General features: G+C 38.4%; 1 protein-coding gene and 1 pseudogene across 1 annotated transcript in view; one reads left to right on the forward strand and one right to left on the reverse strand.

The window, feature by feature from the left end:
* The window catches only part of PKHD1 (PKHD1 ciliary IPT domain containing fibrocystin/polyductin), a 474729-nt gene that overhangs the window by 256346 nt on the left and 193700 nt on the right, over nucleotides 1-24683 (reverse strand). The window contains exons 41-45 of the mRNA XM_042939031.1: nucleotides 24157-24213; nucleotides 23648-23778; nucleotides 11007-11119; nucleotides 9652-9757; nucleotides 5056-5190 (exon numbers count right to left, since the gene is read on the reverse strand). Of these exons, the coding sequence (XP_042794965.1) occupies nucleotides 5056-5190; nucleotides 9652-9757; nucleotides 11007-11119; nucleotides 23648-23778; nucleotides 24157-24213 (542 nt within the window). The remainder of the gene's footprint in view (nucleotides 1-5055; nucleotides 5191-9651; nucleotides 9758-11006; nucleotides 11120-23647; nucleotides 23779-24156; nucleotides 24214-24683) is intronic.
* On the forward strand, nucleotides 15708-15792 carry LOC122220899 (annotated as a pseudogene).

Consider the following 24683-nt stretch of genomic DNA (forward strand, 5'->3'; position numbering starts at 1 on the left):
GATAGAAAGAAAGAAGAAAAGTAATCCAGTGGAGACACAATCAGTATAGAAATCAGAAGAACATTTAAACACTATCAAAAAAACCGCAGAGAAATAACTATATTATAGCCATGAAGAAGCTCAAAAAGGGATTTTTCAGAAAAAAAAAAAAAAAGAACAAAAACAGGAGAGCAGAAATAATCAATTCAATAGAAAAGAATTGAGGAAATATCCTTGAAAACAGAATAAAAAGACAGTGGGCAAATCAGAGAGAAAATTAAGAAAAGTAGAAAAAGAACCGAGGAGGTCCAATATCCAAATAAAAATTCTTTCAAAAAAGAAAACAAGAAAAATAAGAGGACAGAATTATCAAAGAAATGACTTAAGAAAGCTACTCAGATGGGAAAGATATGTTTTCTAAATGGAAAATCTCATCTGTTCCCTAATACAGTGGTTACAACGAAAAACCACACAAGGTACATCATCCTGAAACTACATAATACCAGGAACAAGATTCCAAAAACTTCCAAAGCAGAAAAACTAAAAGGTTACATATAACTGACCAAGAATCAGAATATCTTAAACTACTCAACCTCAAAACTAGAAGCTGGAAGGCAGTGGAGCTTTGCCTTCAAATTGTCAAGGTAAAATGAACTGCAAACTGCTATTCCATAACCAACAACCTAGGAATAAGAGGGTCTCCATTTGTAACTCAAAATATTTACTTCCATAGCCCCCACTTTGTTAAGAAATTTACTATCGGCTATGTTCTAATACAATAAGAAATTAAATCACAAAGGAGGAAAATGTGGGAATCAGGAACAAGAGATCCAATATTAAGGAGACATGCAGGAAAACTCCAAGATGATGGTCAGGAGAAATTTCAGGGTGCATCTGTGACACTCTTCTCCCAAACTGCTGGTGCAAGTATAAACACTTAGGATTGTTGTTTCGCATTATTTGCTAAAACTGAATGGATATCCCATGACTCAGCAATTTTACAATTTGGCATATATTCAACAGAAGTACATGCACACGAACACCAAGAGACATACGGAAGAATGTTCATGAAATCATTACTGGTAATAGCTGAAAACTGGCAATAATCAAATGTCCATCAATAGCAACTGTTGTATAGGGGTGCCTGGGTGGCTCAGTCTCTTGAGCATCTGACTCTCAATTTCAGCTCACATCATGATCCCAGGGTAGTGGGTTCCAGCCTGGTGTTGGGCTCTGTGCTGAATGTGGAGGTTGCTTAAGACTCTCTCTTTCTCTCTCTCTCTCCCTGTGACCCTCCCCAGCCCTTGCTCTATAAACAAATAAACAAATAAATAAATAAATAACTGTGGTATAGTCATGAAGTGCAATACAACATAACAATTGGAAGTACAAATTATTGAAACATATAAAAACATGAATGGATATCATAGACATAATGTTGTGCCAAAGAAATCAGGCACAAAAGAATTCCTACTCTATGATTCCATTTATATAAAGATCAAAAACAGATTTCAAATTAACCTATGCCTATAGAAGTCTGAGTAATGGTTCCCCTTTGGCCAGGGAGCTGGGGAATGGGGTTGGGTGGGAGGAGCCATGAATGGGCTTCAAAGGAACAGATAATGTTCTATTTCTTGATCTGGGTGGTATGTCCATCGCTTTTGCTTTATAAAAATCTATCGAGTTCTTTGCTTGTGATTGGTGCACTTTTCTCTATAAATGTTATGCTTCCATGACACATTTATTTTAAGAAGTGGAACAGATACTAAAGACAAGTAGCATACAAGAAGGGAAGGAAGAAAGAAGCTGAAAGAGTATAAGGTCATTTCATTGTTCAGGCAAAGTTTAAGGATGCTGTTGTAATTTAGACTTCATTAAGACAAACAGGCCTGTTGAAAATTTAAGGTCGATAACTAAAATAACCAAAACAAAACGAGTAACTTTCAAACAGGCAAACATAAAAAAAAGGATACCCTTCAACGCAAGACAAATCAAGTTTGAAAAGTAGAGAAAAAAAAAAAAAAAGAAAACTGAATGCAAAGTGGGAGGACAAAGTAAAATGGTAGAAATAAGTGCAAATATATGGGAGACATCAGCATGTCTAGTAATTGAAACTACTAGAGAAAATGAGATTTCTCCCAGGGAGAGCAAGTGCATTGAGAAGAGAAGGGGCCTTACAACAGAATGTAGAGAAACAGAACAATGAAAGGTCTACATTAAGGAAGACAAATCCGCAACTGAAAATAGGAAATAACCCCAGAGAAACAGGAGGAAGAATGAAGCCACCCATCAGCATCTGCCTAAATAAGATACATGTTAAACTACTGTCATCTGCTCAAATTAATTACAATAACAATGAGAAGATAACCAAGCTACAGATATTTCCCAAAGTCAGGTGACCATAATTTACATCCAAATCGGGCCACTTTTGAGAGTGAAAGGGGATGCTAATAAAATAGGATGTTAAGAAAACTGACACAAATAAAATACAGTCATACTGGGGAGCACAGTGGTAAAAGACATGTCTTGTTCTGTATTAAAGCCATCCTCCCTGCAAGCTATTCCACCCACCTCAATATAAAGGTAGTGTTGACCAGGAGGTTACCAACATACACACAAATATACTTACAAGACATAATTTCTTTTAATGAAAAGTGTTTCCCAGAAAGTAGTGTTTGTTTTAGGCTAGGACTCACTGGTAATGGCATGCCACCAATTAGGTGTGGGTGGAAGGTCTAAGAATAGATAGGCCACAAATCTAAATTCCTAAAGGAATGGCAGGCACAGAAGACAGAAGCTAAAATCAGAGTTCCCCAACCACAGACAGGTCAGTCCTCCTTTTTTCTCTCTTTTTTTTTCTTTTTAACAACTGACACAGTTTCATGTGACAATAAAGAGATTCCCAAATAAATCTGAGAAATACTGCATTACATAAAGATGTATAGATATTTTCCTCTTTTTGTTTTTAACCTTATAACTTCACAGAGCCCTTTAAGTGTTAATATGGAATATAAATTTCAGGGGATGGTTGTATGGTAAGCAGAATATGATAATTATAATTAACCTAAGAATCTTGCTTTTCCCAGACCCCCTCTTGGAAATAGCCTTGCATGAAAAATACTACAGGAAATACTGGAGTAGGCAATGTTCATTGCCAAAGCTATCTTCCACGTATGATTTGAAGAGTATTTGACCAAGGGTAAGAGGGTATGCTGGTGATCCTAGCTCCACAATACTGGGCATAGATCCTGGGCTATCATTTGACCTCTCAAATTCTCCATCTGTTTACCGGTAAATTCATAAGTTTTAACTAGATCAACTTCTAAGGGATAATTAGATCTAAAGTTCCATGGTTTTATGCTTTGTGTGCCTAACCAGGATCTAGATCTCTTCTAGAACAAGCTGTTTAATATCTATTCAGGGACTTTTCTCCTGTACTTTCTTTAAAAACTGAGAGACCCTAGGCTGCATTTCATTCCTAGTGAATCACACCCCAAGGACAGAATTATGTTTTATTATCTCGTGATAAACACCCTTTTGGCATAATTTGTATCTTAGTTTGTATCACTCTCCCCTAAATTATGATGTCTACTTAGTATCAATTAAGAGGCTGTGACATTAATTTACCAGGACAGTTACTGACTCAGCCTGATGGACATTTGTTTTGGCATCTTCTTTAAGGTTATTTCCAAGGAATTTAAGGGCCTTTCATCTACCGGTATCAGAGAATCTACATCTGGGTTCCATCCTCTCTTGAAAATTCTGCAGTCAAAAAAGAAGATTCATCTCTCAAGGTGATAATCCTTTCAGAGAAAAGGAAAAATGGGCAGGTATTTCCCTCCGGAAAATGATGGTTCAAAAAATACTTAATTAACTTTGACAATTAAACATAAAAAAATGAAGCTTAAGAAAATCATCTTTTTAATCTTAATATTTTTTTTTAATTTTTTTTAACGTTTTATTTATTTTTGAGACAGAGAGAGACAGAGCATGAATGGGGGAGGGTCAGAGAGAGAGGGAGACACAGAATCTGAAGCAGGCTCCAGGCTCTGAGCCGTCAGCCCAGAGCCCGACGTGGGGCTCGAACTCACGGACCGTGAGATCGTGACCTGAGCTGAAGTCGGACGCTTAACCGACTGAGCCACCCAGGCGCCCCATTAATCTTAATATTTTTATCTATACCTATACAATAGCCTCCAAGAGCTATACTTATTTAAATTTCAATAGGTCAAGGTATTCAGAACCAAAGTAAAGAATTTGTTCTTTCCTTTGTTTCCAGAAATACAGTAGGTCTCTTTCATCTAGGATTGTTATGACAATGTGATATGAATATACATGTAGCTCTTTCTAGAACTCTCTTAAGAATTTAAGGGGGTCCATTACAGGTGTGAAGCTTACTAAGACCAATGACAACCCTGGACTTCCCTTAAGGGGAATTACTACTTCTAGTTCTGCATCTGGGAGATTTGTTTTGCCTCATCTACATTCTGGTACCCTGGTCATGCAGTGGCAGAGAAGTCATCTGTAGTCTGATATTTATCATGTAGAAACCCATGCTTAGGCAAGTATTAGGGAATCATCTAAGGTACTCTAGTATACTATGCAACATAAATTCATGTTACCTCTTTGGTGAGGAGGGGCACTCTAAAAACAATAAGGACCCTATGAACAAAATGTTTATATTGAAACATGGCAAACTACAATACAAAGAGAAAATGTGAAGTTTTGCTATTCTATAACCCTTGTGAAGTAAAGGTAAATTAATCTAAAATCATTAGGTTTATTACTGAATTGCAGTGAAAATAATGCTAAATTGCAACCAAGTAAGAATTTGGCAAGCTACTCATGGCTTTTAGGATTTATATGGACTCATAACGTTAAAACCTTGTGTACATTTGAATTTCATCATAGATACCACCACTGTTACAAATAAAAAGTTCTTCTAACCTCTACCAATTAAACCCAAGATTCACTAAAGAATACTATTAAAATTACATACCCTGGGTCACTAGGGAACCAAGCACGAACAATTCTGTTTTGATAGACAGTCTAAAACAACTACACTAAGGCACTTACCTTGTGGGCAAAATGACCAAGTAATAAGCTGTCAGTAACTGAAGTATTTGCATCACTTTCCAAGATGTCAATTCCAAAATCTCTGCATGAATAAACTTGGAAGTTTTTCAGGTGAAGATTGCTACTTCTAAAAATCTATAAAATAACAGCATATGTTATGGCAAAGGTCTGAGGCTTGGTTTTTCTTGCAGACTTCCTATAGCTTCTTTAATTATTGATTAAGTATAAATAAGCATGCTATACCACATTTAAGCAGCTTTTGTCCATCAATATCTGTACAGACATCCCAAAGTTGCTGTCAGGTCAGTACTAACTAGTCCCTTTTTGTAACATCCCCTCTGTACTTTTCATTTCTCCTCGTAATAACTGTTACATTAAAAATGTCAGTGTGAATTCTTCACTTATCTAAAATAAACTTGCAATTGTCAAATCACACAAAATTAATGGAGAAAAACAGAGCATCCAAGAACTCAAATACTTACTATTTTCTTCATGGTAGTATATGTTACTATTATTATAAAAATATAATTATGAAATAAGTAATTCCAAATGACTACAGATTAAAAATGTGCTATGTGCATATATATTTATGACAACTTGGGTGAGTGGGCCCAAATAGGGAATGAATATTAACAAAATTAGTTTGTTAGAGTTGAAAGAATCCCACTAGTTTGGAGGACAGAGCTCTTGGTTTTGACCTACCACTGATATTAACTAACTATATGATCTCAGGCAAGACATTGAACTTTTCCTGGACTTCAATTCAACCATCTTCAAAATCAAGGTGGAGGTCTGGACTAGCAAATTACCTAACACAGCATTTATTTCTTTATTAAATAGCATCATATTTACATTCATACCTTCACGTGGAAGTTTCCTATTAAGGCCAAAGTAGCCTTGATTTATCATAGTATCGTGCTTCTACTTGTCAATCGGTCTTTAAGCTTGAATTTTCATGAAACAAAAAGCTTGCATATCCCATTATGTATGAGCCAACAGCTTTTACAAAATGATACATCTTTGAAGACACGAAGGTTTATTTAAACAAAATAAGTATAATCTAAACTGTTAACTTGGTAAGAATTGTGACCTATTTACAAGCATCAGCCCAAGATCTGGCAAATATACTCATATTTAAAAACAGCTAACACCTCACATTAGCTAGAGAACCTGGTGATTTTAAAAGAAAACCAACACACAGTAGCAAAAATCATCTATTTGTTGTGTGAATACACCTTTCAGAAAATGCTTTCATCTCTCTCTCTCTTCTAAAAGAATCACTTTGCATTTATGAGACATGGTGAGGAAAGGATATTCTTCTCAACTCTTATTAACATATATGTTCAAAGGTCACATTGAGTTGGAATCCAGCAATTCTTAGCTGTATGACATTAGTGCTCTCCCTTTCACTCTCCCTCTCTCTCTTTTCCTCTCTCAAGAGTGAGAGGGAGAGCGAGTGAGAGAGAGAGAGAGATGGAGAGAGGGAGGGAGAGAGGGAGAGAGGGAGAAAGGGAGAGAGGGAGAAAGGGAGAGAGGGAGGGAGAGAGGGAGGGAGAGAGGGAGGGAGAGAGGGAGAGAGAAAGGGATCTCTAGTAATGGCACAGTTCCCCCCAAGGTTATTAAGATCATTAAATGAGAAAATATCAATATCAATGTCATCAAATAAATATGAATCTATGTTTATACACAATTGAAATTTTACCCAATGGAATCTTCTGTTCAAGTATCTGTATACATGACACTTATGTCTAATGACCAGAATATAGTCAGATATACCTAATAACGTTAAGTTTACGAAATGTGAACACAATGTATTTTTATTGGATGCAGAAGGTATTTATCAATGTAAAATTTCCAGAGACATCACTGTTAACATTGATCTATCACTATCTACTCCTATTCACTAACGATGGTAAGAATAAGGGCTGCTACTATGTAAACACAAAGATCCAGGCATCCTTATGGGCACCTATTTAACTCTCAACACAAATTTATCCTTTAGGTATGATTGCTCTTTCCACTTTATGAAGAAAAAATAATGGGATTTGCCTAACATCACATAGGTAGGACTTGGCTACTTTCACTGAGCATAATGTTTCCATAAGTTCACTCATGTTGTAGCATATAACAGCACTTCATTTCATTTTTTCTGGCTCAATAATATTCCATTCTACTGATACACCACGCTATATTTATCCATTTGTCCAATGTTGAATATTTGAGTTTTTTTCACGATTTGACTATTATGAATAATGCTGCTGTAGGCATTTGAGTATAAGTCTCTCTGTGGATCTATGTTTTATTTCCCTTATATACCTAGGAGTAGATAGATCATATCATACACATATCTTTATGTGTAACAATTTGAGGAACTGCCATACTGGTTTCTGAAGCATCTAGACCATTTTAAATTCTCATCGACAGTGTGTGAAGGTTCCAGTTTCTCCACATCTTCATCAACACTTGTTATCATTTTGATTCTAGCCATCCCAGTGGGTGTGAAGTGCTATCTCACTGTGGTTTTGACTTACATTTTTCTAATAACTAATTATGTTGAACATCTTTTTACATGCTTTTGACCATATGTATATCTTCTTTGGAGAATTGTCCGTTCAAATATTTTGCTCATTTTTTAATTGGGTTGTCTTTTTACTGTTGAGCTATAGGAGTTCTTAATATATTCCAGATACACAATTCCCTTATCAGATATATCATTTGCAAATATCATCTCCCATTGTATAGGTTGTGCTTTCACTTTTTGATGAGGTCCTTTAGTTTAATGAGTCCATTAAACTAAAATGTTTAATTTTGATAAAGTCCAACTTATCCATTTTTCTTTTGTTGCTTGTTTTGGAGTCATACCTAGGAATCTTTAACTAAACCCAAGATCATGAAGATTTATTCCTTTGTTTTTGTCTAAGATTTTTTTTATACTTTCTGTTCTAACATTGTTTTTGATCCATTATTGAGTCAGCTTTTGTAAATAGTATGAGGTAAGGATCCAACTTCATTCTTTTCAGTGTGGCTACCCAGTTGTTCCAGTGCCATTTATTGAGAAGACTATTGTTTCCCCCACTGAATGGTCTTGGCATCCTTGTCAAAAATCAACTGGGTGGATTTATTTCTGGACTCTCAATTCTATTCCATTTATCCATATTTCTCTTTGTGCCCATACCACACTGTCTTGATTACTATTACCTTATAGTAATTTTTTATATAAGAAGTGTAAATCTCTCTTATTTTTTTGCAGGATTGTTTTGGTGGGAATCACTTTTTAAATTCCCTATCATGTTAATTTTACTTTATTCTCCTCATAAAAGTGAAATTACAAAAGCATTCACATTGTTTGAACTTTTTAATTAATTCAATTTGAGTGCACAAGAGTTTCATCTTTAAGGATATGGGTTTTTTTGTTTCTTTGTTTTTTTGTTTTTATGGGTTTAGCATTTCTGACTGCAGAATTTGAGAAAACTGACTTTCATGATCACCTTCTAATATTCTCATTTTATTAGGTTATTTCCTTTAAAATAAGGCTATTCAAGGGCATGGAGATATTGCATAACTCTTCAAGTCATGAATTGCTTCTCTGTGTAAGAGGCCATTCAATCAATGTTTCCACTCGATTTGTCACCCCTTTACTCATGATGTTTATGGGAACAAAGTACTGTATAAATTCAATAAGAACAAAACACTAAAGGCAGTTGGGATTCTTCCTGTTAGCTACCCTAATTACACATTTTTGGGCTTTCCCCATCCACAGTTGTCTTCCTCTTGTTGGGTATGTGAAATTAATGTCTAACTTTCTTAATGTAACTTAACTATATGTTTTTATTCTATTTCCTGAGTGCCCTGTAAACATATTGCTTCATCTACGTATTTTAGGCTCCAGATTGCTAAATGACAGAGATCAAGTGTATATAATTTTCTTTGTGTAGCACCAAATAGTGACCCTGGCTAATTTTACAAGTTGCTGCTAAGAGTGAGCATCCAAAGCTTCCTTACCAGAAATCATTGAAGTAATGAAAAGTGAATGATTGAACACAAACTTTTTCCCTTTTGAAGAAAATAGAAGAAAATGTGGCTCATTGATAAAAATAAGAATGACACTTTGAGCAGGAATTTTCATGTTCCAGGGATGAACAGTACTTTTTTAAGACTGAAGCATGCATTACTCAAGATATTAAGGTACCAAATGCACAACATTTGGGGTCTGAATTCTGCAGCTGGTGGTGCTGTGTGACGTTTGGGGAATCCTTTTACTTTCTGAGCCTTAATTTTTATCTCTAAATAGGCATGGGAGATAAGAAACAGATGACCTCTATGATCTCTCCTGCTTGTAAATCTCTATCACTACAATTCTATTGTTCTCTAATAGAGCTGCTGAAAAGTCACTGTAGAGGAAATGACTTGACCCTGGTTTCCTGAGTAGGAATTCGTTCATTCAACAACTTTTCCACACATCTATGATGCTGTTTGTCCCATACAACTATGATAATATTGCAGTGGCTCCCATACTATCCCCATTTAAATAGAGATGCATAATAAATCACCATGAGAAAACAAATGACAATTTAATAAAAAACTAACACAGCTTACCTGGGCACCACCTGCACTTCCCCAAACCATGAAGTTTTGGAACACGGTGAGGCCCTTGCCATTATCCCAAGGTGGCTGAAATTGAGGGTATACAAAGAGGCCACACCTCGAAAATAAAACAAAGAGTGAAAATCAGCCACTTTCCATGTTTCAAATGTCCCACTTTTTCACATTGGAAAATATAAAATGAAGGTAATGAGTAAGGACAGTAGAGATAACATCCTTGACCCCTTGTCCAGTCCAGCATTGCCCATCCCTCAGTCTTTCCTCTCTGTTACCCTCTATCACCTGCTCTTGAATCTCAGCAGATGAAGACTGCCACCATCCCAGTCTGTTCTCCCAGTCTCTCTCTAGGTTCACCCTTCCTAGGGGTGTGGATACCTGTGCCTTGCCCATCAGAACATTCTAGAAAGTGAACACCAGAACCGTTCTCCCTCAAACTTTTGTTCTTCTCCTTGAAATGTCCTACTTTCACAGTATTCAGGGTACCTTCTTTGCTCACACTACAGGGCTTCTGACAGCTCCTTGGTAAAACGTCATAATCTTCATGATAAATTCATGGCATATGTGCTAATCCTATCTTCAGCTGGCCCTTCAACATAACACAGCAATTGTTCTTAATCCTTATTCCACTCATCTATCACTATCCATCATAGCAGTATTCCTATACTATTATCATTGTAATTATTTATAGCTATCAATTTTTGAGTTCCTACTGTATTCCAGGTGTTCTCTTATGTACATTATATGAGTCATCTCTAAAGACCACATCAAACTTTCAGTGTAGATCTGAAATTTTATAAATGAGGGACCTGACTCTTAAATAAACAACAACAACCAAGCCAGTTTTCTAGGAGTAAAGACAAAATTTGAAGTAGGGCCTGACTTTGAAGTCTGAATTTTTCCCATGTTTCCAACATACTTCCCAGATCTTGCTCTTAGCAGAAGACCTTACTTCCATGTACCAAAGATATTGAACAAGTCCCCTTCCCTATTAATGGGTACATGTCACAGGCAAAGAGCCTCTTCCCAAAGGCTCCTCACCCCACTGGGATCCTGAGACGAGTCACTCCTGCTTCCTGGTTGCTCCTAATCACTTGGAACTTTAACTTCTCTACTAAATTCTCCTCTGGACACAAAAGATGCACTCTTTCCTGCTGCCCTCTCAAGTGACTTCCCTGTCACTTTCCTTCCCTTCAATACCAAACTTTTATGATCCCAAATGCATACAAAGGCACGTCCATCAAATCTTACATGCATGCCCCAGATTACACCCTCTCTGAGAGCATTGTACAAAAAAAATGTTCAATTATTACCCTTACATCAAAATTACAGACGAATTTCCCCAAGGTTACCTTGTACAAGAATGTGCAATATTCTGAGTGAAGGAGAGAAGTGGAGATTGTGATGCTTGGCTGGTCACAAGATGAAAAAAGTAGCCCAAACCAGCAACATACACCCTGTTTCCCTACAGAAATTAAGGATAGTTAAATAATAGTTATTCCAGATACAATGAAGTTGCCAGAGAGAAAGACTCTTCTATGTGAATATTCTGCTTTTTTATTTACTTTCTGTTGAGGTATATTCATACTTCCATTTACTCTTCACACACCGCCATCTTTCCCCCAACCCTGCCTCACCTCAGGGATCAGAAATACTCTCATTTTTCTTCCCCCACACAGCTCAGCTCAACTGTAATTTGCCAACCTTAATATGTGATATCTCATGTTAAAATGTTCTTGTAATCTTCCATACAGGGAATCTTACTTTGTCATCAATCCAAGCCCTCCTCTTTGGTGTACGCAACAGTATATAGGGGCAAAGGCGTACCTTAAAGCCAAGTCTACACAAAGCATCCTCTCCAATCCTTTGAACAAATCAAAGATTTGGCTATGGGATGAAGGCCAGTGATTGTACTAACTATGCCTTAGTTCTGAGACATGGTGTCTGAGCTCAAACACATCTTGAATCTCCTCAGTGTACTTTATATTCACTAGATTAATCACCTTAATATTTCTTTGTTTTAATTTTTTTTATTATTATTATTTATTCTTGAGAGACAGAGCATGAGCGAGGGAAAGGCACAGCGAGAGAGGGACACAGAATCTGAAGCAGACTCCAGGCTCCGAGCTGTCAGCACAGAGCACGATGTGGGGCTCAGACTCACAAGCTGTGAGATCATGACCTAAACCAAAGTCAGACGCTCAACCAACTGAGCCACCCAGGTGCCCCAACCTTAATATTTCTTTATACTATTTCCTATCTAAATAATTTGATGTATTTTATATGTTCATATAAAACTTAAATTCTCCATTAGACCATATGAGTTTTGGGCTATAATTCTGATCAAATTGAACACAATGGATTATCTTTCCAAACTCGATAATGTACCTACAATTTAATCATCACTGTGTAATATAATTTAAGAGGGAGTAGAAAACTAACTCCCTGAAGAGTTTATTATTGTACACAAAGGTCTTTTGGTTGGCCTACCTAATGTTCACAAAAATGGTTACTTTGTTTCCAACATTTTGTTTATTTTATTATAATTTTTTAGAGACAGAGTAAATACACATGCAAGCAAGGGAGAGGAGCAGAGGAAGAGAGAGGGACAGAAAGAGAGGGGGAGAGAGAGAGAGAGAGACGGAGAGAGAGAAAGCGTGTGTGTCTTCAGCAGGTCCCATGCTCAGCTCCGAGCCTCACACAGGGCTCGATCCCACAACCCCTTGGGATCATGACCTGAGCGGAAATCAAGAGTCAGAAGCTCAACTGACTAAGCCACCCAGGAGCCTTTATTTCCAATGTCTTAAAATCGGGAGACTTGATATAAAAATTCAGACTTTCAGTTTTTTAATAATACTGAGCCCAAATTCCTATGGGATAGCCAGGGACCAGCTGAAGCTAAGAAGTGCCCACCTTCTTGGATTATGGCTATTTTTTCATAGGCCACACCCTTTCTGCTTCACTTATATATGATTCTAGCCCAGCCCCTATGGATATCTGAATTTTCAACCTCTAATGTCAGGCAGTAAAGTAAATAGTATGTTGGCTATTCTTTGTTTCAGTAGGAGGGAAGAAGGGCCAATAGACCAAGCTGCTGGACTACTTGCTATACAATTCTGTGCACGTTTTCTCTCTCAGCCAGAGAGGCTGGTCTGAGGCCAAGATGCTCGTGTCTACCTATAGAACAGAACTCAAGAAACAGGCTCCTCAGCCAGCCTCAGGTCTACAGGGACAAAGGAAGCTACAGAGACTTCCACACAGTTTATCCCTGATCACTTGGGGGCATGACATGGCCTAGCTGGTAAGACTGTGAGAAAGCTGGAGTGTCCCTTCTGTGAGCAACTCATTTCCTGGGAGAATGTGCTACAGGACTAGGACAGCATCAGGTCATAGAAGAGAGAATGTAAAGCAAAAGGGATTGTGATGCTGTGGCACCCAACAAGGCATTAAATGTCTTTCTATAAAACAATACGTCAGTGCCACAGTTACCTATATATAGGGCTTGGTGGGACTGTCCTGTGAATGTCTCGTTAAAAGTTTTTTAAAGTTTAGTGTGCATGCAACATAGAGTTGTAACAACATTTAGCAAACAAAAACACTGAAGCCCAGTGAGATTTAAATTTCAGATTGAAAACACTATTTTTTAATATGAGTATATCTCAAATATTGTATAGGATATACTTTACTAAAAATGTATTAGTTATATTTCAAAGATTTAAATTTATCCACGTATGCTGTGTTCTGTCTGGAAACCCTAACCTGGGGCATATGATATACAGATTTTTAGGCCCCACCTCTAGATATTCAGACTTAACAGGTACTGAAGGTTATGGTGAAGGGTTGGAGGACAGTATTCTGTACTTTTGAGCACCATAGGTGGTTCCAATATCGCTGATCTTTTGAGCCCATTTTGACAACTACTTCTCTGGAGGTGAATGAGATACTAACACTATACTGTTTAGTAATCAAGGGCTCCAGGAGATGTTCAAAGACAGGAGAGACACTGGAAAGAATGAACTTCCTGGTGACTTTCCCATGAGCTGCCTTAACAGCCCACTGCACATGGAAGCCATGGTAGAAAACTGAAGGAGGATAGAGACCTAGACAATTAGGTTGGGAATCTGTTACCAGATCCCCACAAAAAGATGATCTAACTCAGTACAAGTTATATTTATTTTCAATTTTTCTTTTCCTTAGAACTAATTACCTTTTTCCTAACTTAGAACCAAGTGTGATAATAATACTCATAGTAAAGATTTCTAAAGAAGATGCTATTGTCCAGGTACCAGATTTTAGAGTCTCCTTTACTTTCACAATTCTGAATTATGTATTATTATTACAGTTTCACATACAAATCAAAGCCAAACTGAGATACCACCTCACACCAGTCACAGTGGCTAAAATGAACAAATCAAGAAACTATAGTTGCTAGCAAGGATGTGGAGAAACGGAAACCCTCTTGCACTGTTGGTGGGAATGCAAACTGGTGAAGCTACTCTGAAAAACAGTGTGGATGTTCCTCAAAAAACTGAAAATAGAACTACGCTATGACCCAGGAATAGCACTACTAGGAATTAACCCAAGGGATACAGGAGTGCTAATGCACCGGGGCACATGTACCCCAATGTTTATACCAGTGCTTTCAACAATACCCAAATTATGGAAAGAGTCTAAATGTCTATTCACTGATGAATGGATAAAGAATATTTATATATAAAATGGAATACTACTTGACAGTGAGAAAGAATGAAATTACGCCATTTACAGCAACGTGGGTGGAACTGGAGGGTATCACGCTAAATGAAATTAGTCAGTCAGAGAAAGACAGATATCATATGTTTTCACTCATATGTGGATCTTGAGAAACTTAACAGAAGACCATGGGGAAAGGGAAGATGGGAAAAAATGTTACAAACAGAGAGAGGGAGGCAAACCTTAAGAGATTCTTCAATACAGAAAACAAACTGAGGGTTAATGGGGGTGGTGGAGAAGAGGGGAAAATGGGTGTTAGGCATGGAGGAAGGAACTTGTTGGGATGAGCACTGGGTGTTGTATGTAAGGCAATCTGATAATAAATTATATTAAAATAATGAATTAATAAATTAAATAAAATGCTACACTTTTACCCTAAAAAAATTATTACAATTTCACAAAGAAATTGAATCTTGTAGATGTTGAGTAACTTCCTCAAAGTCACAGAGCTAATAACTCAGAGCCAACTCAATTCATGTCCAAACCTGGAAGTGTCAGAGATTGTAGGCTAAAGGAGAGAAATAAAGGCAAGACCCAGAATCAGGATGCCAAACAATGGGGCACAAGTGAAGAAATGTAAACAGTAGGGTGCAATGCAAAGTCATGTCACCAGGTCAAGGGCAGAACCAAAAGGAAGTCCATAGGCCTTCCCAATAGTGGATAAAATATACTGAGCAACATTCTTTGCAGAAGTCAATGTATCATGGACATTCTAGTGGGAGACATTCTAGAGAAAAATTAATTAAGTGTCCATGTAAACCAGCTCCTTGAAAGATGCATCTGTGGTCATGAGAAAAGAGTAACTTAACCTTTCAGATACCAGGTAAAATCTGTTGGACAAGACTGGAGTATTGTTTGATATTGCTACATAAATATAGATTTCCTAAAAATTGGACATCATTTTTCAGTTCAGACTTAACTAAGAGTTGTTCTGTTCACACCAAAATTCCAGACAGTATAAAATCCCCACCATTCCTAGCAAATGGAAAAACGGCATGCTCAGTTCAGAGGGCACAGAGAGTCGCATGGGTGAGGATGTGAGCTAATTCCCAGTAGTCAATAGGAAAAGACATTTTGAAGAGTATGTTTAAGGAAGATGAGGGGTCTTAAACTCCAGCATTATGGGGTTGAGCATTATCAAGACATAGACATAAAGTTAATGAGGACTGTCTACTGACATAGTTGTTTTGAACAACAGAAGAAAAAATTGAGATTTGGGGAGTATATTCCCGTGATTCATCACTTATATACAACACCCAGTGCTCATCCCAACAAGTGCCCTCCTCAATACCCATAACTCAAGCTTTGCGCAGTGGCAGTATTGTACCCAATGAGGTTTATCCGAGGCGTGATTATTGCTAATTGAAAACCCAGTGCCCATAACTCATTTTCCCAACCCCCCCCCCACCACCCACCCTCATCAACCCTCAGTTTGTACTCTGTCTCTTCTGGTTTGCCTCCCTCTCTGTTTTTAACTTACTTTTCCTTCTGATCTTCTGTTAAGTTTCTCAAATTCCACATGAGTGAAAACATGTGATATCCGTCTTTTTCTGACTGACTTATTTCACTTAGCATAACACCCTCCAATTCCAGCCACGTTGTGGCAAATGGCAAGATTTCGTTCTTTTTCATTGCTGAATAGTATTCCTGTGTGTGTGTGTGTGTGTGTGTGTGTTTATCACATCTTTTTTATCCATTCATCTATCAATGGACACGGGCTCTTTCCATAATTTGGCAATTGTTGATAGCACTGCCATAAACATTGGGGTACATGTGCCCCTATAAATCAGCACTTCTGTATCCTTTGCATAAATTCCTAGTAGTGCTACTGCTGGGCCACAGGGTGATTCTATTTTAATTTTTTGAGGAACCACCAAACTGTTTTCCAGAGTGGCTGCACGAGTTTGCATTCCCAATAATGCAAGAGGGCTCCCCTTTCTCCATATCCTCACCAACATCTGTTGTTGCCTGAGTCGTTAATTTTAGCTACTCTAACAGGTGTGAATATCTCAGTGTGGTTTTGTGTCTTCCTGATGATAAGTGATGTTGAGCATGTTTTCATGTGTCTGTTAGCCATCTGGATGTCTTCTTTGGAAACGTGTCTATTCATGTCTTCTGCCCATTTCTTCACTGGATTGTTTATTTTTTGAGTGTTGAACTTGGTAAGTTCTTCATAGATTTTTGACACTAACCCTTTATCTGATATGTCATTTGTAAATATCTTCCATACTGTATACACTGTATGTTAGCTAACTTGACAATACATTATCAAAAAAACAAAAGAAAGAAAAGATTGAGATTGTCAGCAATGTCTATGGAACACTAACGCATGCCATGATGAATAATGATGTTAGGACAGGACACAAAAAAGTGTTAGAACTGAAGGAGGAAGTTCTGGCCTGCTCAGGGGCAGAGCTCTCTGTCACAGCCTTTCATACAGCTTAAGGAGTTTTACTCCATTGTGGGCACAGGAGGACCAACAATAGAGACTCCAAGGACACTCTTTTACTTGTAGCTGTTCTCTATCCTTAGGTTGAGTAAACTCATTTCAGCCCATAGCTTCAGTCATTCTAGACTAATACTTTATTGACTTCATTTCCTAAATGAAAGAAGTTTAGGTATTATTAAAGATAGCTCTCTGAACCTGAGTAGTCAACTGGCAGTCATTAAAAGCAGTACTCTCTACAGAAGGGGACTTTCAAAAGCCTTGTCCTCTAGGTGTTCTACATGTTCCACTAGGAAGCTACATACACACACACACACACACACACACACACACACACACCCCACAACCAAGTAAAGTCAACATGCAGGAAAACTCAAACAAGTTGTTTTAAAACCAGCAATCCTCAACTTCTGCCTCATGTGAGAAGAGGAACCAATGCCCCAGTGCCCTAATCCCTGGAGGACTTCTGCCTCCTGGGAAGCATAAGTGAGGACCAGAGTCCTCTGAAAGTTCCACTGACACTGGAAGCCTGACCAGTAGGCATCAGCAAGGACCTGATCGAGGAGCCAGCACATGCTGACACAACCACAATGCTGTTTCCTTAACTTCAGCTTGTTATTCACTGTGTGCCTGAAGGCTCTTTCATCCTGGGTATTTGTAATTAGCCAGCCGTTCCTCATTTTTAACTCAGTTACATACACACTGTTTTCTTTCTTTGTGGACTAGTGGCCTCTTTTCTCCTGTACTTCATTATTTAGGATTCTGAGCATTTCTCCAATTTCCTGAGGCCATTTAAAATTCTAATCACATGTCTCATCTACCACACGGAACTTGGCACAAGTGACTTTTGGACATGATGGAATATGAAGTTGAATTACTATTTTAGATGGTAACATGACTTAAGGAAACCTGGGCCTTCCCTAAGACTCCAATAATCTTGGGGTGGCATAGTCCAGGAATGCTGCTGTACAGAGCACAGCCTCTCATGACAAAGAATTATAGCACCTGAGGGGTTCCTGGGTGGCTCAGTCAGTTAAGCATCTGACTGTTGATTTCATAGGATCAAGCCCCGTATCAGGCTCTGCAATGACAACATGGAGCCTTCTTGGAATTCTCTATCTCTCTGTCCCTCCCCTGCTCACCCACTATCTCAAAATAAATACATGCATATATACATACATAAATATATAAATAAACTTTACAAAAAAAAAAGAATTATAGCACCCAAAATACTAATACTACCATGACTGAGAAACCTGATCTAGACTAGCACTAGGTGTTGTTGAAATAACCCACTCTCCAGTAGCACATCTCCAAATTTTGGTGGAAAGACCAACATTTATATCTTTTTAAACATGCAAATCTGGCATTAGGCATTTCCAAAAAGAACACTTACTAGCATCAAATCCAGCTATCTCAATTCTTTCCTCTTGCTAGCAAACAGGACAAGTGCTCATGATTCTCAACTTCAGAAAGAACAACTGTGGCTGGGTTGGCAAATACAAGCGCCCAATATATCTCTTCAGCCCTCACAGAAACACAAGGAAGTAACATGGTTACTGACTGTTACGATTACACGAACAGAACCTTCCTCAGGGAAGTACATGTGAAGTTCCACCTTCCACACAGCCTGCATTGTGGGCTATGTCTCTAGCACATGTACGAGCCATGGGAAAGCCCATGAATATATAAGCACTAAGAATTAGAGAATGGGAGCTTCTTAAACCCCACTTTTTCTGCAAGTATATAAACAATGAGAAAGGTACATCTCACTTGGACGTACACCTCTATATCATTACCAATGAAATGCTCATTCATTACCAAGACTCTCCCAGGAGGGAAAAGATTCAAATATTTCAAGAATATATTCCAAGAATTACATCCATATTCATCACCTTTGCCAGACAGGTGCTCAGAGAGTACGTATTTTGAACGAACGAATAGATTTGTAGAATCACCTGCCCTACTGTCATTAGCATTTATGGAACATCTGGGTGAACACATACATAAATATAAATGCTTTCCAAGTGCATTTTTAGTTGGGCAGAATATTGTAACTTTGGTCTTCTGTTAGCTGGTAAGGCTCACTTTTCTCATAAAAGAAGCACTTGAACAGTCAGATCACATTACTTCCCAGCCCTTTTTACTCTCCATTCCAATTGGGTATGCTACAAATGATTCATGAGGAAAAACCACATATTTATGCAGGCAGCCGGCGGCTTGTGGGGAAGGGTTTAAGGCAAGCAGGGAATTTTGTGTGGAAATCAATTCTTTGCGGAAGTCAATGTATTATGGACATTCAAGCAAGAGAAATTCCAGAGAGAAATTAACTGCCCAAGTAAGCCAGCTCCTTGAGGTGTGCATCTATAATCACTAGGAAAAAAAAGTGAGTTAACCCTTCAGGCAGCTCTTAAATATACATTAGCTATTGAGTGGGGAGAGCTAGAGAACTGAAATTGGCCTTTAAACACAGAATTCCTTACAAAATTGATTCACAAACCAGAACAAATTCCCCTCAAATTAAATGGATGTTTCCAAAGGGCTTGTCTCCAGGGTTTTTCCACGGACTATCCTAAACAGGAGTCTGGTCATGGGAAATTTCCAGTGCCTACATAAACATGGGATACTCTAGCGCTCTGAAGGTGAACAGTCCCTGGATATTTGAGAGCAAAGACTTTCAGCCTGAGGTTGACATAGGTTATGTCTGCTGAAAAGATAGAGTGATGGAGCCTCTGGACAGATAATGAAATCCCCATAAATGGAGTCACAGACTTAGATGCTAGACGGTCAAGGGAAGATATCCTGAAAATGGAATGCTCTAAATGCCACAGGTGAAGTGTGGAAGAACCACCACCAATCTGTTTTGAAAAGCATGGCAAAGGCCTACATAAGGAGTATTCAGAGGAATACATACCACAAGTGCCTCAGATACTCAAACAGGAATAGCATGCTTGAATACCCTATCACTAGCAAGAAGACACAAAGCTCAGGTTTTGCTTCACAGAGAAACTGTCCCGGGCTTGGCTCAGCTGTAGCCTGGGCAGGGAGGCAGGCAGGCCACTTGTGGGTATTAAAGCTAAAAAGAAATATCACACTTGAAATCCCCTCGTCCTATGCAGGGTTGAAGACAAGTGAGCTGTTGGGTTGGCTGACTGGAAGCCAAGGTGAATTCTGTGCACTACGGCAGAGCATTTGGTCCTAGGTTCTGGGTCAGGGGAAACTGGAATCATGTGTAACCATAAATCACTGCAGACATTTAAGGACCAACTGTTTCTTCCCTGCCTGTCCACCAGACCAGAGACTTTGAGGTCAGTCTCCTGTATATGAGAGGAAGGGTTTTAGGCTATCACCATTGGTTGTCCAGCCACTAGGATTAAGTCACTTTCTTCAAGTCCAAATAAGGGCTTCAATACAGTTAATAGTTTGCCCCAATGTCAACTTCCTGGTTTTGATATTGCTATGTTGATGGTTGATATCGTGACAGTTATGGTATGGTATCTGAGGGATACCATACTGAGGGATATGGCAATGGTTATGGTTATGGTATCACTGGGGAAAGCTGGGGAAGGGTCCAGAGAAACTCTTGGTTATGTTTTTGCAACTTCTTCTAAGCTAAAACTATTTCAGAATTAAAAGCTTAAGGAAACAAAAATGAAAAATCCAAATAAATCACACAAATACAATGACTTTTAAAAAAATATTTTACCAGGGGCACCTGGGTAGCTCAGCGGGTTAAGCATCTGACTTTTGATTTTGGCTCAGGTCATGACCTCACTCCTCATGAGCTCGGACCCTGCATCAGGCTGTCAGTGCAGAGCCTGCTTGGGATTCTCTCTCTCTCTCTCTCTCTCTCTCTCTCTCTCTCTTTTTTTTTTTTTTTTTTTTTTTTGCCAAACCACAAGAACACTTAAAAACAAAGCAGGAGAAAAGGAAACAAAAACTAAGCACACACAAAACTTGACTACGCTCCCTTTAGGGGTAGTCTGGCTCTAAACTACTCACATAATAAGACACAGAAGCCACCACCTATGTAAGAGTTCCTCAGAGTACAGGAATGTCTCTGTCCTGAATACCAGAACAACACTACAAGGCAGCAGGTTTTTCTACAACACCTCTACCTATTGCATGTATTACACACTTACACACACACACACACACACACACACACACACACAAACACATCATTATTGTAGCTTCCTTACCATCCCTTTGGAATTAAGGTCTGTTTCTAAAATATTTTCAAAATTGTCTGTGCACCATCCATATAGGATACACTTAATAAACATGAATTTAAAGCTTGCTCAGTGAGTGAAATAGCTTTCATTGGCCCAAAGGGTCAAGAGGAGTTCATAATTTTTAGGTTTTGCCACATGCACCCAGTTATCACCTATGTCTTTAGAGGTGATATATTCTAGACAACAGAATACAAAAGAGACAGCACACAGCTAAAAAAACTTCAGGGTACTGTGCGAGATTTAACACTGAGAGCTAAGTCCCACAGTATTTAAATGCTGCCCCAGATTAAACATCCTATTTTTCAGTCATCAAAATGATTGTGGTATCTTGGAATCTATTCTTTACTTTTCTCTTTCCTCCCTCCATGCTTTAAGTATGGAGTTACACTTACATTCATTCATTATATCCAATTAATTTTTACTGAACAACTAGTATATTTCAGACACTGTGCTAGGGTCTATAAGCTGATAAGCTAATGAAAAGAGAACTACAGACTTTTAAGGTCATCAAAGATGAAAATGTCAGGAATACACTAAGGAATAGTTTAATGAGCCTGTGCTACCAGCTTAAGCTAAAACCTCATCCTCCAAACATATACGTTGCATTTGTTTTCACTTTTGTACAGTAGATATAAGAGGAGGTAAGTAAATGAACAGAAATAGCATGTAATGGGAAACAAACAGCTTGCTTTGGACTCCATTTTTTCATTGCTGACTTGGTACAGTTCACAGGTCTGCAAAAGCTCAGGTGACGTATCAGCTTTTTAGATGGCCCTCTGGTCCTCTGCACACAGAACCAACACAATTATTCCAGCAGACAAGTGGCCAGGACACTTGCCCGTGGCACACTGTGCCACTCAGTGGAGCAAAGGCAGATGGACAGCACCCCTGGCATTCGATGCAGGACTTAGATACGCTCCAGCCTCATGCAGCAAGATGAATGGGACAACTTTCCTCTGGGTATTTCAATGCAGTCAAGTTATGCGGTCTGAGAAGTGTACAAAAACACAGCTCTTTGGGCCCCAAAGCTGCCAGCGTAACTGCACAACAAGCCCCATGATCACCAACAAGTTAAATGCTGCTCTTGTTGTTCTGGGTCTAAAGTTTGGTTTCCTTCAATCAAAGCAGTTCTGCCTCCTTTCCTTACTGGCATATTAGCTGTCCCTATTAGGCACCTAAAGTGGTGTGTAAGTGCTGTGCTTGGAATAAATGTAATTAAGAGTCTGGAAGAAGGTTGAGGAGATAACCATGACTTTTATTAGGGGGTATTCAGCTAAAAGTAATTAAGAACAGATGATCAGAGAGACAGAGACAGAAGTGCATTCTCTGGGTTCCTCAGAAATCTGGCACAATTGTCATGACTCAATAGATGCTCAGATGAGTGTCCTAGAAGACTGAGAGGCCCTTAACCCTTCGGGACATGATCCACAGGATAGAATCATTAAAAGGGGAAATGAGGGGCGCCTGGTAGCTCACTCCGTTAAACAGCCAACTCTCGATTTGGCTCAGGTCATGATCTCTCAGTTTGTGAGTTTGAGCCCTGTGTCTGGCTCTGCACTGGCAGCAAGAAGCCTGCTTGGGATCCTCTGTCTCCCTCTGTCTCTCTGCCTCTCTCCTGCTCACTCCCTCAAAATAAAAAAAAAATAAACTTTAAAAAAAATTAATAAAGGCAAAACTAAATGGCCTTCCCTCCTACTCTGATGTAATTCTTCATTCGTGGATCTATGGTTAAACTGTACTCTAAAAAATTAATTTCTCAGAGTTTAGGGAGAAATTTCCCAAGAAAAAGTAATATTAAGTTATACTAAATAATAGGATAAAAAAGGTCATCAGAGTGTGCTTTATTTGTCTTGGAATCTGATGTGATCTCATATACCTCATGACTTTGCTGACCCTCAGTTCTTAGGAATTAAGTTGTTTTTGATACTAGTATGCAACACCTCTCAAAGGGTAACAATATACGGGGCACCTGGGTGGCTCAGTCAGTTAAGCATCTGACTTTTGATTTTGGCTCAGGTCATAATCTCACTGTTCATGGGATTGAACCCCACATCGGGCTCTGTGCTGACAGCGTGTAGCCTGCTTTGGATTCTCTCTCTCTGCCCCTCCCCTGCTCATGCTCCCTCCCTCACTCTCTTTCTCAAAACAAATAAACATTCCAAAAGAGCAACAATATGAACACATTAATACAGGAAGATAATGAAGATTTAATGAGTAATTATTATTGGAATTGAGACAAAAATCAGCAACCACAGCAGACAACTCAGGAAGATATTGTAGTTTGCGTTAATCGAAAGGACCAGAAAGTAACCAATATCTACTTTGTTTTGCTACCTATAGATATTGCTTCAAAGAGTGTTCACAGGAATTCTGAGAGAAATGATTACGTTTATTCTAAAGCACTTGTTTACCATAAAAATCATTAAGTTGTTTCTTGATACTAGTGTGCAACAAGTAAACACTTTCTACCATTCTATCACTGCCACCCCTCCAAATAACTGTCAGAGTTAATTTTATGGCCTCTCAGCTCTGAGCTTCCTGGGAGAACTACAGATCTTACCTCGACAACGTTGGTGGGATTGCGAATATAGATACCAGATGGCGTCAACATTTCAGGACTGGAGAGTCCTTCGGTGCCAGAAACACTGATGATCACATTGTTTCTTATTATATTTCCCTGTACTGGACAGGCTAATTTAAGAAAAGACAAATCAAACCCAGGGGAGTCACAAACATAATTAAAATTTACATAACTCGATGGTCTTGCTTCTACTAATGCATGTTATGGTTTACATAATGCATACATAAATATACATGCATATATTATGCATAAATATACATGCCTATATATGCATAATATATGCATAAATATATGTGCATAATATATGCATAAATATATATGCATAATATATGCATATATATACATATATATATGTATATATATATATATAAAATGTTCAGTATGTTTCACAAATTAAGGTACCTAACATTTTGCCATCAGGCCCGTCTATCAAATACATGACAACTTAAGCATGATGTAATGGATTTAAAAGCACTTTACATATTTACCAATTTTTCTTTCAGAAGTAGCCTCCCAAGAGGTATATCTTCTGTCCATGTCTGTACCTGAGAACAAAAGGTCATGTTACTTCATTCAGCACATTTCATGCCCCCCAGAAAACCGAGGGATATGGCAATGCTAGTTCTTATTCCAGGTGCACCTTATTTTAAATTTGTTTTTGTGTTTTTAATCTATGAACCATACAAAGAGAAACAGATTATACAGGCTTTTTAGTTCTAGAGTATTGCAGTGAATCAGAAGTTCATCTAAAAAAAATAAAGAACAAAGAAACAGATGTAATGTTTCACCTCTTAGGAAGAGTTTAAGTGTCTCCATGATCAAATACCACATGTTGTCCATGTGTCAACTCCAGCTCCTCCCCTAGCTGTTCAAATTGGCTACCAACTATTCTGCAGGCTACACTCTTCCCCTGGAAGATGTGGAATGTTCTGGAACAACAGGCTGGACAGTACCTGGGACCCTCATGCCTAAACCAATGAAGTTTGGAATAGAAGAGAATGAAAGAGCATGGGCC

This window comes from Panthera leo, chromosome B2 (genome assembly GCF_018350215.1).
Source record: "Panthera leo isolate Ple1 chromosome B2, P.leo_Ple1_pat1.1, whole genome shotgun sequence".
Lineage (NCBI taxonomy): Eukaryota > Metazoa > Chordata > Mammalia > Carnivora > Felidae > Panthera > Panthera leo.